This window comes from Colius striatus, chromosome 17 (genome assembly GCF_028858725.1).
Source record: "Colius striatus isolate bColStr4 chromosome 17, bColStr4.1.hap1, whole genome shotgun sequence".
NCBI lineage: Eukaryota > Metazoa > Chordata > Aves > Coliiformes > Coliidae > Colius > Colius striatus.
This window is the reverse complement of record NC_084775.1, coordinates 14,881,948-14,894,958: the sequence shown is the minus strand read 5'-3', so window position 1 is coordinate 14,894,958 and position 13,011 is coordinate 14,881,948. Positions and strand designations below refer to the sequence as shown.

The 13,011-nt window shown below is 54.1% G+C and overlaps 1 protein-coding gene across 1 annotated transcript; it reads left to right on the top strand.

Moving 5' to 3' along the window:
* Positions 1 to 29: 29 nt before the first annotated feature.
* On the top strand, positions 30 to 12,169 carry TMEM116 (transmembrane protein 116). The gene is made up of 11 exons (XM_062010088.1): positions 30 to 144; positions 387 to 433; positions 549 to 612; positions 4,302 to 4,433; positions 8,021 to 8,125; positions 9,474 to 9,523; positions 9,905 to 9,988; positions 10,070 to 10,208; positions 10,582 to 10,726; positions 10,835 to 10,908; positions 11,616 to 12,169. The coding sequence occupies exons 1-11, from the start codon at positions 97 to 99 to the stop codon at positions 11,799 to 11,801; spliced, it is 1,074 nt and encodes a 357-aa protein (XP_061866072.1). The 5' UTR covers positions 30 to 96; the 3' UTR covers positions 11,802 to 12,169.
* The last annotated feature ends 842 nt before the right edge of the window (positions 12,170 to 13,011 follow it).

The following is a 13,011-nucleotide window of genomic DNA, read 5'->3' as shown; positions in this document are numbered from 1 at the left end:
CGTGTGTCGGGGCGGGCCGGGCGCGGGGTGGCCCCGGGGCGGAGCGCGGGCGGTTCCCGCAGCCCCGGAGCGGTGCAGCCGTGGCGGCGGGTCCCAATGGCCCTTCCGACGGAGGCGGCCCGGCTGGACGGGGGCTGGCAGGAGGTGAGCGAGCGCCGCCGGCAGCGGCAGTACCGGGAGCCGCGGGGGTGACGGCTGTCCCCTCTCCCGGGACCCCGCTCCGGGCGCGCCCCTTCGCCCCGTCCCCTCCCCGCCTGTCCCGGCGCTCCCTCCCCAGCCCTGCCCGCTCCGTGCGGACGTGCCCGGCCCCGCCGGCTCCGCGGGACCCCGCCGGCTCCGCGGGGCTGCCCGTGCGGTGCCGAGCTCACCCGCGCCCTTCTCCGCAGCTCTACTCGGCTCTCCAGTGGATCCAGTTCACCATGGCCATGCTCAGGTACAGGCGCTCGCTGAAGCCGTGTCCCCGGCACGGAGTTACCGTGAGAAAGAGAAGCGGTTTCCCGCAGCGGGACGGGCGCGCTCCCGCTCCAACCCGGGCTTTGTTTTCTCAGTGTTACAGGTTCCAGCTCCATCATTGCCTACGCCGTCTTCCAGAACGCCGTGCGCTCCCCCGAGGTGAGAGCTCCCCGCGAGGTCGGGGTGTTGGTACCTTGCAGACGGGTCACACGTGCGGCAAAGAGCCGTCGTGGGTCAGGCGCTTGGCGCTGGGCAGCTGCGGGTCTCGGGCTGAGGTGGTTAAACCTTAACAGCTGGGAGGCAAAGGGCTTGCCCTGAATTTGGCTCGTTGTGGTAGGAGCTGAAGGGACTAACCTTGAGCTGTATCCAGGCAGGGAGGAGCAGGTTTCTTAGCCTCGTGCTTTCTGGTGCTCCGGGAAAGTCGTCCAGGTATTCCTGGGAATGAGGATTTGTTATCATGTCCTCTGTGGGGCAAAACACCTGGAGGGCTGAGGAGCTGTGCACCAAGCTGCTAAAGTGCAAACTGGAGATGCCCCTGTAGCAAATGCACTTGCAGGTGTCCATCTCTGAGTGGTTTTTCCAGGTTGGTGCTCTACAAAAACTGATGTAACTTAAAGATGCTGCAAAGTTCAGACAAAAAGAGGCCAGGCTGAAAAGCAGTGAGCTGTGCTGGGCTGTGCTCTGGGGACACTCAGCCTGGCCACGTGCAGGAAGTGAGAACATTTCCCATGCTGGAGTGGGGGGACTCGGGGTGAGACTGTCCACATGTGCACTGCAGATCTGCCATGAGCACAGTGCCTGGCACACCCTGGGAGCATCACATGTGCAGGGAGTAGATGAGATGTGCTGAGCAGGTGGCTGGCACATGCACGGTAACCTCCATCCCAAGCCTGCCAGGCTTCTGCTGTCCACATGCAATCACCCTGTCTGTCCAGGGCTTAGCACAGGCAGAGCACAGAGCTGGTGTGTGTGAAGCTGGAGTTCCTTGGCCAGGATTTACAGATGCGTGGCAGCCCAGTCTGTGGACCACACAGATAAAGGGTTACTCCTAAGAGCAGTAGCACAAAGCTGTATTTGTACTTCCCTCATCTTCAATGCTCTTTGTTACATCGTGGGCTTGATCTGCAGCCCAGAGAACGGGACTTCCAGGGAATGCAGTGAGTTACCTCCAGAGAAGGGAGACATGCAGGCAAGCTAACAACTGACACATGGTTGGATGAAGCAGGGTGGGGAGGAGAACGTGTGTCCAGGTTTGCAGGACAAATTTGTACCTCTTCCAACATGCAAGGCAGTCTTGTTCCCAGGCAGCCAGCCTCCTGCAAACAGTCTGCCCAGCACATCGAGAATGAGCTGTGCAGACCTCTGTGCATTCCTGGGAAGGAAGGCAGGAAGGCAAGAAGGCAGGCTGGGACTTTACCATAGTACAGGGATGGGAAACCTGCCTGAGCCTGTGCTGCACAAGGTGCACATCAAAGGCTCCCTCTAGCACACGTCCTGCGCCTGGAGAGCTCCAGACATGGCTCTCTCCTGGGGTCCTCTGCTGTGGCACCATACAGAGCTGGCTTTGGCAGGTGCCTCAGTGACTCAGCATCCTTGGCATGTTTCCTTCCATGGCTAGCAGCCTGCCTCACTCAGGAGCCCTTGTGCTCTCAGTCACATGATGTGGCTGTGGCTGGGGAGCTGCACTTCAGCTGCCTGTGAGCCACACACAGCTCCAGGTCACAGATGGACCCTTCCTGCCTCATAGAGTCCAGATGTTTCTGCTGAGATTATGGCTGCAAATCCGGATAGGAGGGATGGTACCAGCTGCAGTGGCTCCTCTGCATCAGGCTTCCAGGCTCATGAGCTGCAGCCAGGGGAGATCTGGTGTTTCAAAAGCAGCAACATCATCAGTAACTTCCCCATTGCCCTGTTCCCCATGTTTCTGGTCTTAAGTAGAAATTAGTAAACAAAGGGGCTGGAAGAGATCCCTATCAAAACTTGCCACAAACAACTTATTCCCTGAGTCATGAGGCTCCAGGGTAAAATGTTTAAAAATAAACAGCTCTGGAGGCTGGGAGGAGAACAATGTCATAAACACTTCCCCCCCTGCCCCCAGCCTGGCAAATCACATCCTGCATTCTTGGAGCTTGTTTTCTGTCTCTATGAGGTCAATACAGCTCTTCAGCCTGAGCTGAATCATTCAGAAGAGCTGGTGGCAAGCATCAAGCAGAGAGTTTCTCTCTGCCATGTCAACAGGTTCTGTGCAGACAGATGTCCCTGGGCAGTGGCCAGACAGAGCTAAATCAACATGTGTGCTCTGACCTGGCAGCTCATCCCAATCCTTACATCTTTACCTTCCCTTCCTCTATTTTATAACCCCATTTGTTGGGGTTTTTGCTTTTCCCTTTAGCCAGCAGGAACCATGCTGCCTTTCATTCACCACTGTGGCACCTACTTCTTTATTTAGGGCTGTGCCAAAATAGCTCCTCAACCAAACAGTGTTGCCTTGCTCCAAGGACGTTTGTTTCCAGAGAAAGGGGTCACCTGTTTGTTGCAAAAGTTGTTCCTTTGTATGTTTTGGAGCTGTTTGGGTTTAACCTGCTGTACTGGTAGACTGGATGATGGCCCCAGCCTGTTGTGCCTTTGACTATCTGCCTGGACTTCAGTTCTGCACCAGCAAGGAAGAGCCAGCTCAGAAAAGGCCACTGATCAATGCAGTGACAGTCAAACCAGCTCCAGATGTTTAGTTAGCAACAGCAGTTTGATTTAGTGTGTTGCTGAGTTGGATGGTACAAATATGGAACTGGAGAGACAAGAGTGTTTGAGGAGACAAACCCTGCAGAAGGCACAGGACCTGCTGCATGGCAGTGGCTGGCCCAGGAGGACACCAGGCAGATCTCCCTCCAACCATGCATAAGGACAATTCAATCACATCTACCTGACCACTTGCCAAGCTCTTCCTCATTGCTTATGGGAACAAGCCTCACACAATGCAAGGGGTGGCAAACTTTTACTGAAAGGACAACACTGAGGCAAAGCTCACCAAAAGCTCAGATCCATGAAAAATCTTAAAATCAAGGCCTCCTGAAACGTTTCAAAGCTGGTTTGGATTAGAATCTGCTGTAGGGGAGGAGGAGAATGCCATCGTTTTCTCTCCAGGATGCTGACAGGTAGCAAAGAGCACAATTAAGAATCCAGATCACTAGGCTGCTTTTCCAGAGTGCCTGCTCTCCCAGTAACGATGGAAATGTTGGCCAGAGCCGTGCACAAGTGTTTTCCTGCTGTGGTTTCAGTGCTTTTGGCTGCTGCATGCAAACTGGAAGTGGGCTGGGAAGGGCTGTCGGAGGAGACGCGACTCGGTTCCAGCAAAGATGCAGCAGAGACTCACACTGAAAGCTAATCTGGCATGTCACATAGGTTCAGCCTTAGTCACCAATTGAAATGACATGAAACACGATGGAAAAACAGCTGTTTTGAGTTATTTCAGACCCAGAGAAGGGTTTGTGTTTACCAGAAGTTTGGTGGCTGCCTCAGCTGATTTAACAAGTGACGCTGCTTCTCCCCCTCAGCCTGTCCCACTCTGTGCAATGGGAACGTTCTGGACCTCTCAGAGACATTCTGCAAGAGCTGATGCTGCTCTGGGGTGTTGCTGGTGGCAGAAAGGGTGGTTAGAATGTGGTACCTGCATTGAAACAGCTCCTGAGAGCAAGAACCAGCGTGGGGTTTGTGTGCAAGGAGAGCTGCCCTAGCAGGAGAGCTGGGGGGTTCAAGCATATTTAGGTGATGGGGTGAAATTGCTGCTGTAGGTAGTTGTGGGAGTGTTGTGACCATCACTCAGACCCACTGACCCAGTTCTCTTCCCCCAGATTCGTCCACTTTTCTACTTGAGCCTCTCTGACCTGTTCCTGGGCATGTGCTGGCTCACTGGGGCACTTCTGTACAGCACACCCACCTCCAAGCAGGATCTCATCTGCTATAACCTGCAAGCAACAGGACAAGTGAGTAGCCCTGGCATCACCCTCCCTGCTGTCCCTGTGCCCTCTTTGCCATCCTTCCCCTGGCAGCTGAGCAGAGCATGGCTGTGGGGGACTTTCTGAATGGGTTTTGGCAGAGACTCCCTGTGGGAACTTAGCAGATCTCTTTTGAGTTGTGTGTGTAACAGAGATAAGGATGCTAAGGGTTTGGGCACACCTGGTTTGTGAGAGGCAAGGAGGAGGCTGAAGAGAACGTGGGGTTTTTGTGGTCTCTGCATTCAGGTTCCTTGTGTGAAGTGGGTAGATGGCTCTCAATCTGCTTCTCCATGCCAGGAGTGATCTCTGTGCCTCTCACACAGCAGCTTTTCTATTCCTCTTCACGCTTCCTCCACCCTGGACAGGAACAGACACATTCTGCATGTGGCTTGAGCTCTGACTTACCACGTTGCTCAGATGAACAGCCCTGCTGCTGCTGCCTTGGCTCTGTGCTCTCCCCAAAGCATCCCCAGGATGCTCAGCACCGTGCCCCAGCCATTCGGCTGCTTTCCAGCTGGTTCTGGGTGCTGGACACTAATTGGAGTGGAGTGAGCCAAAGATCATTTTTCCTGACAGTTTGCTTTTGTTGTCTCCCCAAGTTCCATTTCAGCTGCAGGCTTTGCAAACCCTGCTCTTGGAGCACTCTGCAGGGCCAGAGCAGTGCTTCACAAGTGGTGATTGCTGTGGCCTTTCAAAGGACCCACAGAAACGTGGCTGTGGGGAGCTTGAGTGGTTGGTTGTGTGGGCTCAGGCAGCTCCCTGGGAATGTGATGGCACCCACAGATGGGAACTGAAACACCCTCACTGAGCAGCAGCATCAGGACATCAGAGGCTCTGCATGTGCCTCGGAGAGGGCAAGGAAGGAGCTGCACGTTGGTGCTGTTGTGTGCCTGGATGAGTGTCTGCAGCCCAGGGTTGGTTCAACAGCTGTTTTTATGGGTAAAGCCAGAATAGCCACAATGGCCAGAGCAGCTGTTCCACTCCTGGCTTGTGTCTGGATTCTGCAGCTCCCCTGTGCTGCTGTGGAAGCATCCTGATGTGCTCCTGTAGAGAGAGGAAAGTGGGGTGTGGGGAGGCTGGGGATGATGCAGAACGATGGTACAGGGGAAAATGAGAAGAGCTTGGAAGGGGCTTTCCAGAGCCAGAAGGTTGGAAGGAGCATGTGGGACTGAGGGTGTTTCTGAGCTGTTTCCCTTGCAGCTTTGCCTGGGAGGCAGTCCTTAATGCTGCTGTGATCTTTGTGTGGCCTGGACAAGACTATCAGAGAAGGAGGTTGGGCAGAGTTATTTGCCATCATTTCTCAGCAGAGGCACTGGGAGCACGCTCTGCATTTCTGTCTCTTTGCTGCCCTGGCTTTCCCAGCCTGTGGCTGTGCTTGTCAGGGACACCAGCAAGGTGGCAGGAGGACTGCTGGGGTGGCAGAGCCAGTTTGTGTCTGGCAAGAGCTGTGGCTGCTGTTTGCTCTGGAAGGAATTAAAACAAACGGAGCACTTGCCATAGCAACCATGCCCAGAAGGCACATGTGACACAGGCCACCTCCTTACCCCACACCCCAGCAGGGCCCTTGCCTGGTGGGAACACCTTGTGCATAAGTAGGGGCCAGTAACAGGTTTAACCAGGAGCCTCTGCAGAGCAGAAGTGATGTGGAACCAAGGGAAATGGGTAGATGTCTCCTGGCCCTATTCTGCCTTGTGCTGAGGAGGCTTGCAGGAGTTGCATGTCCCAACAACACACCTGGCTCCTGTGCACACAGCCAGCCAGAAGATGTAAATGAAGGGTGAGTGAGGGCAGGCTCAGGGCTGCTCAGCAGTGGTGGCTGCAGATGGCAGCCCTGGGAGAGGCTCACACCGTGCTCCATGTGATGTGGCTGTCTCAAGGGATTGCTTTAGGAGCAGGACGGTGTTTTGCTTTGTTCAGCCTGTTTGCCATCACTTTATCACCAAGGGCTGACATTGCAGGAAGTCCCCAAACACCCAGGCCATGTCATAAAGGAGATGGCTTTGTCTGTTGGGTTTTCCCAGCTTCAGCCCCAGAGTCTTGGTTGATGTCAAATGTAAATACTGCTCCCTTCTGCTATCCCTTGACTTTGTTCTCTCCTCCTCCCTGCCTTGCCTTTGTGTAACAGCAGCAAAGTCCAGAAGGGAGACTGTGGTTATAATTGCACAATTCCCCCACAGTCTTCCAGTTCAGTTCCAGTGGCCTAATAATGTCCTGGCAGGCTCTGCTCACGCTGGTGAGCACAATGAGGAGCCACACAAGTGCTGTAACGAGGGACTTTCATGTCCCCCAGCCCCTGCTCTGTCTCCTCATGGTGAGGACTGTCCCCAGCCCTGGAACTGGGGCTCAGGAGAGCAGAACTCCCTTTGCTTTCTGCTGGCAACTTCACAAGTAGCTTTTGGTTCCCTCTTCCAAAAAAGAAGGCAGTGCTGACATTTTGTGACCCTCTCTAAGGCATTTTGAAGTGCAAGAGAACGACCTTTGTAGACTGTTCTGATGGCCTTCCCTGGAAGTAATTGAAGGGCAACAAACCCCCATTAAACCTCATCTAATGAGCTGGAAAGTCATAGTAATGTTCCTCCTGCAACATAGCAGCCTCCTGGACTCAGCCTCTTCAGAATCAGCCAAGAGCTGTTGCAACCTCAGTGAAGGAGCCCAAGCTTATTTAGTGCCCACTTTTCCCAGGCCTGGGTGATAACCAGGGTGGCAAACCTGTGCTTATATTGCCTTTTTGGCAGAGGATGATGAATCCATAGGAAAACTCACTTGTCCAGCCCTTCCTCTTTGCCACTGAAGCATGTGTTTCCTGCAACAAACCCAGCACATGCACATGTCCACAGTATGACCAGGCAGCTCTGTTTGGAGCTGACTGCCTGCAGCAACCGTGGATTCAAAGAGCAAGTGCAAGAAAGCTTTGGAGGAGGCTTTACAGGAGCTTTTAGATAGTTGGTCTCACCTCAAGCTGGAATCAAGGGCTGGGGAGTGAGGAGCAATGTTCTGGATCTTTTCTTTCCTCCTTTCTCCTTGTGGAGAGAAAAGAGCTCTTGGGATGTTGTCAGGCTTAGTGCAGGAGTTCTCTGCCCTCCCTTTCCTCTGCAAGCACCCCATTGTTTTCTGTTTCCGTGCAGTCGCTGTGTCGTGAGCTCTGAGCTCCTTCTGCCAGAAGCAAATCCAGGTGCCACATCTGAGTTGTGTTTCCAAACAGGTGTAGCACACAGAGGGTCCTTTTGAGCCTTTTGTTGCCAGGAAAACATGAGCCAAGTCCCAGAGACTTGTATCTTTAAGCCAGCCCTGCTGTCATTAGCGCTCCTGTCCCTGGTTTGGGGCCAAAGTGAAGCTGCCTTTGTGCAGTCCAAGGTGGGAACCCCCTCCTACCTGGCTCTTCCCAGTTGGTGTCCCAGTGCAGCCCAGTAGATGTGAGCACAGGGGCTGTGCAGGGATCTTCACCTTTGGCAGCCCACCACTCTGTTTAGCATCCTGCCTCTGGCCCCTGGGCTTTGGGTTCATCAGCAATGAACCCAAAGTGCTGCAGGAACTGTGATTACAGCACTGAAACAGGCTCTGTTTGTACTTCCCAGATATTCTACGTGGCCTCTTTTCTGTACACTGTCAACTACACCTGGCACCTGTACATGGACCTAAAGGTGAAATACAATCAGAACCTTTTCAGGGTGCCCCTTCAGGTGAGTAGGACTGATGTGTGACAACTGTTGGGTACTGAGGTGTGACTGTGGGGTTTAGGAGGTGCATGCATAGCAGCCTGTATCTCACCACAGGGACTCTGAATTGATGTATCTTGCCCAGGTCATCAGAGTTAGAGCTGGATCTGCTGTAGGATGTCTGAATGATGGGGCTTGCAAGACCAAAGCAGGCAAAGGCCAAGGGCTGTGCACATCTCAGAGCAGAGGGAGCTCAGGGCTGGGTGTCGGTGCAGTTAGAACACCAGCTTGCAGCAGCTGGGGAACTGGTTTGTTGCTTTCACTGCCTTCAGCCAGTGCATGGCAGAGGGGACAGGGAGTGCCTGGGCAGCCTGGAACTGAGAGCTGACAGTCTCTGTCCTTCCCAGGTGTTCAAGAGCATCAGTAAGTACTGTAAGGGGTGGAGGTAGGAGGAGTGACAGAAGTGAGCTGGTGATAAAAGGACCAGATGGCTCTGTGAGCAGTGCCAAGTCCTCACTTCATCACTGGTGGCCTTTACAAAAGCCCTTTGGGGAGCTGGTGTAATCTGGGAGCCGAGGAACAAGGACTCAGGAGAACACTGTGTGTGAGGCAGGCTGAGCAAACACTTCACACTCTGCATGACCAGCGTCTCTCCTGGCTCTTGTTCCATTCCTCCCCCCTGGCTAAGCCCTGAGGCCCTGCCATCGCTGTCACCAGCACGTTGCTCCTGCTGCAAGGTGGCAGGTTCCCAGAGGGAAGCCCTCAGCCCTGTTTCCTTCCACACTTTCTCTCACCCAGAGCTCCTGCATCCCCCACTCCTTGTGTCAGGTCGGGAGCAGAGCAGGCTGTATGTCAAGGGCTCTTGTCCACAGGGTTTGGATCCATTGTCAGACTGATTTCCTCCTTGCTGGGCTCCCATTTGAAGCACCACACCTCCCATGGTTGCCCACACCTTGTGTGTTACAGCCAGTGTGTGGCTGCAGCTGCCAAAGTTCATTCCCTGGTGAGCTCACACCAGCACTCGCTGCTGCGTTTCCTCACCTCAGCCTCAGGTTTCTGAGGGACAGGGTCAGGTTAAGTGAATAAACAGTACCAAGAAATGTCACACTCGAGGGCTCATCAAGTGTCTGCTCCTTGTCCAGTCCCACCTTCCCTTCTCAGATCCTGGGGAGAACAAGGCAGAGGGTGGCTTGTTTCTGATCAGCACAGGCTGAACCCTCTGGTGTTGATTCAGTGCAAAGTGGAAACAAACCTTTATGCTGGGTGTGGGGATTAATCAGCATTTGAAAAGCCCTCAGGTGCTGAAGTGGGAGCTGGTTCCCACTGCCTGGGAAGGAAGGGCTGGCTTCATTGAGCTCTCTGCCTTTTGCAGGTTGTGGATTACGCCAGTTGTGCCGGCAGAGCAGCCACCATCCTGTCCAGGTGAAACCTCCTTCCCTCTGCCACAATGGGGGGGCTTTGGAAAACTTGTGCCTTGTTGTTTTTGCTTAGTAAAACCTGTGAAGCTCATCAGAAACAGCAGGGACCTAACAGAGTAAGAGGTTTTGGGTGTCGAGGCCTTTCTCCAACCGAGTTAATCACATGGAGCCTGTGGTTTTTCAGGCAGTGCTCCCTCTGCTCACACCTGCATGAATCAAAGAGCAGAAGTCAGTAAAGCTGATCAAATACCCTGCCACAGCAGTGTTGATAGAAGCAAGTTTTGTTTCCTGTAGTGACAGGAGAAAAAGCAAGTGGTGTTTGGTTGGAGGTGGGAGCAGGGCAGTGCAGTAACTAACAGCTCACTGTGCTGCTGGCTTTTCGCAGCCTCATCCCTTTCCTCCTCATGGTGCCTGTGTTTTGCCTGGGCAACAGCAGTAACTGCTACCAGAACTTCAGCCAGAAGCATGGGTAAGCTTCACACATCTCTGAAACAGCCCCAGGGCTTGTGGGCCAAGGCAGGAGCTCAGGCTCTTCCCACTGTGCCCACAGATGTCTCCTGATGCACACAGAGGTGGCCGTGCCCACCAAGGAGCCCCAGACCCTGAGCAGCTCCGTTTGCCGTGTGATGCATTTCTATGGCATTGGGGTCTTCCTCATTTCCTTCCTCATCAGCTTTGTGGCCATTCTGGTAAGAAACACAGTCCTTGCACACTTTTGCTGTTGCACCCAGATGAGCAGTGGGAGATTTTCCCCTTTTCACCTTTGTTTGGATGGTACCAGAGGCCAGGCAACGTCAAGGGGTGAGAGGGATATAAATCCATCTGGAGCCCTGTGTTCTGGTAGGGAAGGCTCAGGGCATGGCAGCAGAGATCACCTACTCTGGGGGTCAGCAAGAGCCCAAATCAATTCAGTCTTCAGTACAAAGCAAGTGCTGTGGCCCAGGGAGCTGGGTGTTGTGTGAGCAGGGTGGACTGAAACGGGATACTCTGCCCTAGATGAACAGAGCAGATCAGAGCATGTGCACTGAGTACAGACAGTGATTTATGCTTGTTCCTTTGCAGGTTATACTCAGCCAAGCCCGAGGTCTGTACAAGAGGTTTGTCAACTCCACAGGGTTCCTGGGGGATCAGCAGTGGGCCATGATTAAGATGGTGGAACAACGGGTGGTTTTTTACCCCGTCGCATTCTTCTGCTGCTGGGCCCCAGGTCAGCAGGGAGCTGAGTCTCTCTCACAGTGCTCCCTTAGGACATAGTGCCTGGCCAGGGAACTCAGAAGAGGTAAAGCAATACTCTCTTGTCCATCCCTTTCCACAGCTGTCCTCCTTGGGATCCTCAAACTGACAGTTTCAACAGACTCCAGGATCTACATGGCTCTTCTCATTCTACAGGTAAACATCTTCCCACGTTCTGCCTCTCTGAGCAGGGCTGTTAGTGTTTGCCTGCCTCTGGTCTGCTGCCCAAAGCGTGCTCCTGGTGGCCACTGCTGTAGGAGCCCAGGGCTGAGGGATGCTTCTGGCTGGCAAAGGTCTCTGTTAGTTGTTTTCCACAGTCTTGAAGAGGCGTCAGTCACCAGCATCACAGCATCGTGGGAATCGTGGGGAATGGGACTAGAAAGGATCAGTTAGGGCCTGTGAGAGTTTCCACAGCCCTTGTTCAGCTCCTTGCTGTGCCTGAGGCAGCACTGAGCAAAGATTACACATCACCTGGGGATGCAGATAGAGACAGTGCTGCTGCAAGTGGGAGCCTTGGCTGAGTGCTGAGTTTGGGAGCGTGGCAGGGAGACCCGAGTCACAGAAGCTCAAGGGCTGGAAGGGACCTCAAAAGCTCATCCAGTGCAACCTCCCTGCCAGAGCAGCATCACCTAGAGAAGGGCACACAGGGACTCATCCAGCTGGGCTGGAATGTCCCCAGAGAAGGAGCCTCCATCTGGGCAGCCCCTGCCAGTGCTCCCTTACCTCAACAGGGAACAACTTTGTCCTTGTGTTGCTTTGGAACCTCTCCTGTTGCAGCTTGTGCCCATTGCCCTGTGTCCTGTGACTGGCCATCGCTGAGAGCAGCCTGGCTCCATCCTCATCTCCCCTGTGCTCTCTCCTAGGCTCTGACAGCAGCTTCCCAGGGGCTTCTGAACTGCATCGTGTACGGCTGGACTCAGCACATCTTCCTGTCCCTCAAACGCAACGCCTGCCGCGACGTCGACACCCAGACTCCTCTCCTGCGCTCCCAGAAGAAGTTCTACTCCAGCACAGTCCCCTCAGAGGGCTCCACATCCACCCTGCTCTGAGGAACCCCTGCCTCGAAGGACAACAGGCAACATCCTCCTCGTGTGTTAGCAACGGCAGCCAGGCCCTGGCCCTGGCGGCAGCAGAGGCCGCGGGAGCGCCCGAGGAGCCTGGGCAGCTCTGTCACAGACAGACACCACTGGAGAGAGTTATTTATTCAACAGGTTCGTGTGGACTGTAAGTGGATTCTTTAAACACTGGTAAATCTTTAGCACAGACCTTCTCCTGGTGGAAATCCCTCTAGAAATGCAGCACGTTGTACGGCACAGCTGGGAGCCGCAGCACAGCTCCTTTGAGGGCAGGTGCTCAAAGGGTGTTTGACTGAAGTGTTTGCCATTACAAATTAACAGTAAAGCAAAGGGTGAATCTTTGTCAATCTCTGACTTTTTCATTCCCTGTAAACACCAGAGCATGTACCACACTAATCACCAGCTGCAAGGAAGGACAAATTGCAAAGCAGCATCAAAAAATCAGCGCTCACTTCTGTGCCTCCACTTCTTGTTCCCTTCTGTTGCCCTTGTTCCCCTTCTGTTCTTCTTCATGTCAACTCCTGCTCAGCTGCAACACTCAGAAAAATAACTTGCAAGCCAGTGGAGCCTCAAGCAGGGCTCCCATGGATCTGTCTGTGCTCTTCTAGCTCCTCCATTCAACAGCGTTCCCTCAGGCTGCACCTTGGCCACAGCTGGCTTGGAGCCACAGTCACTGCCTCCCAGGCTGGAGGAAAGACAGCAAAATGTGGTTGAGGAGACATCAGAAAAACTGCCTTTAACTCAGCAGCAAAGATCCCTTCTCATCAGAACACCTTCTTACCTCCAGGTCTGTCCTCCCTGCTCAGGTTGACATCTTCTCCCTTCGAGCGTGCCTCTTCTTAGCTCCTCCTTAGGTACCTGCCTGTGAGGGAGGCAGCCAACTGCCACTGAGCAAAGCAGCCCAGGGAAAGAGCTGGCAGGAGTGGGAAGCTGGAGGAGAGCTGCACTTGGGGCTGGAAGAGCCCAAGGGGTGACCATTTCTCCAGCCCCACTTCAAACAGCACCGTTCCACAGGGAGGATGGGCCCCATGTTCCAGCCCAGCTCCCTGACAGCAGCACAGCCAGCAGCAACCAGCACATTAAACACGGCCAATCCATCTAAATCCAGCCCCTCTCCTCACAAAGAGCCTGCTGCAGCCTGCCTGGGCTGACCCTGTTAGCTGAGAGCCTGAGGAGCCAGTGC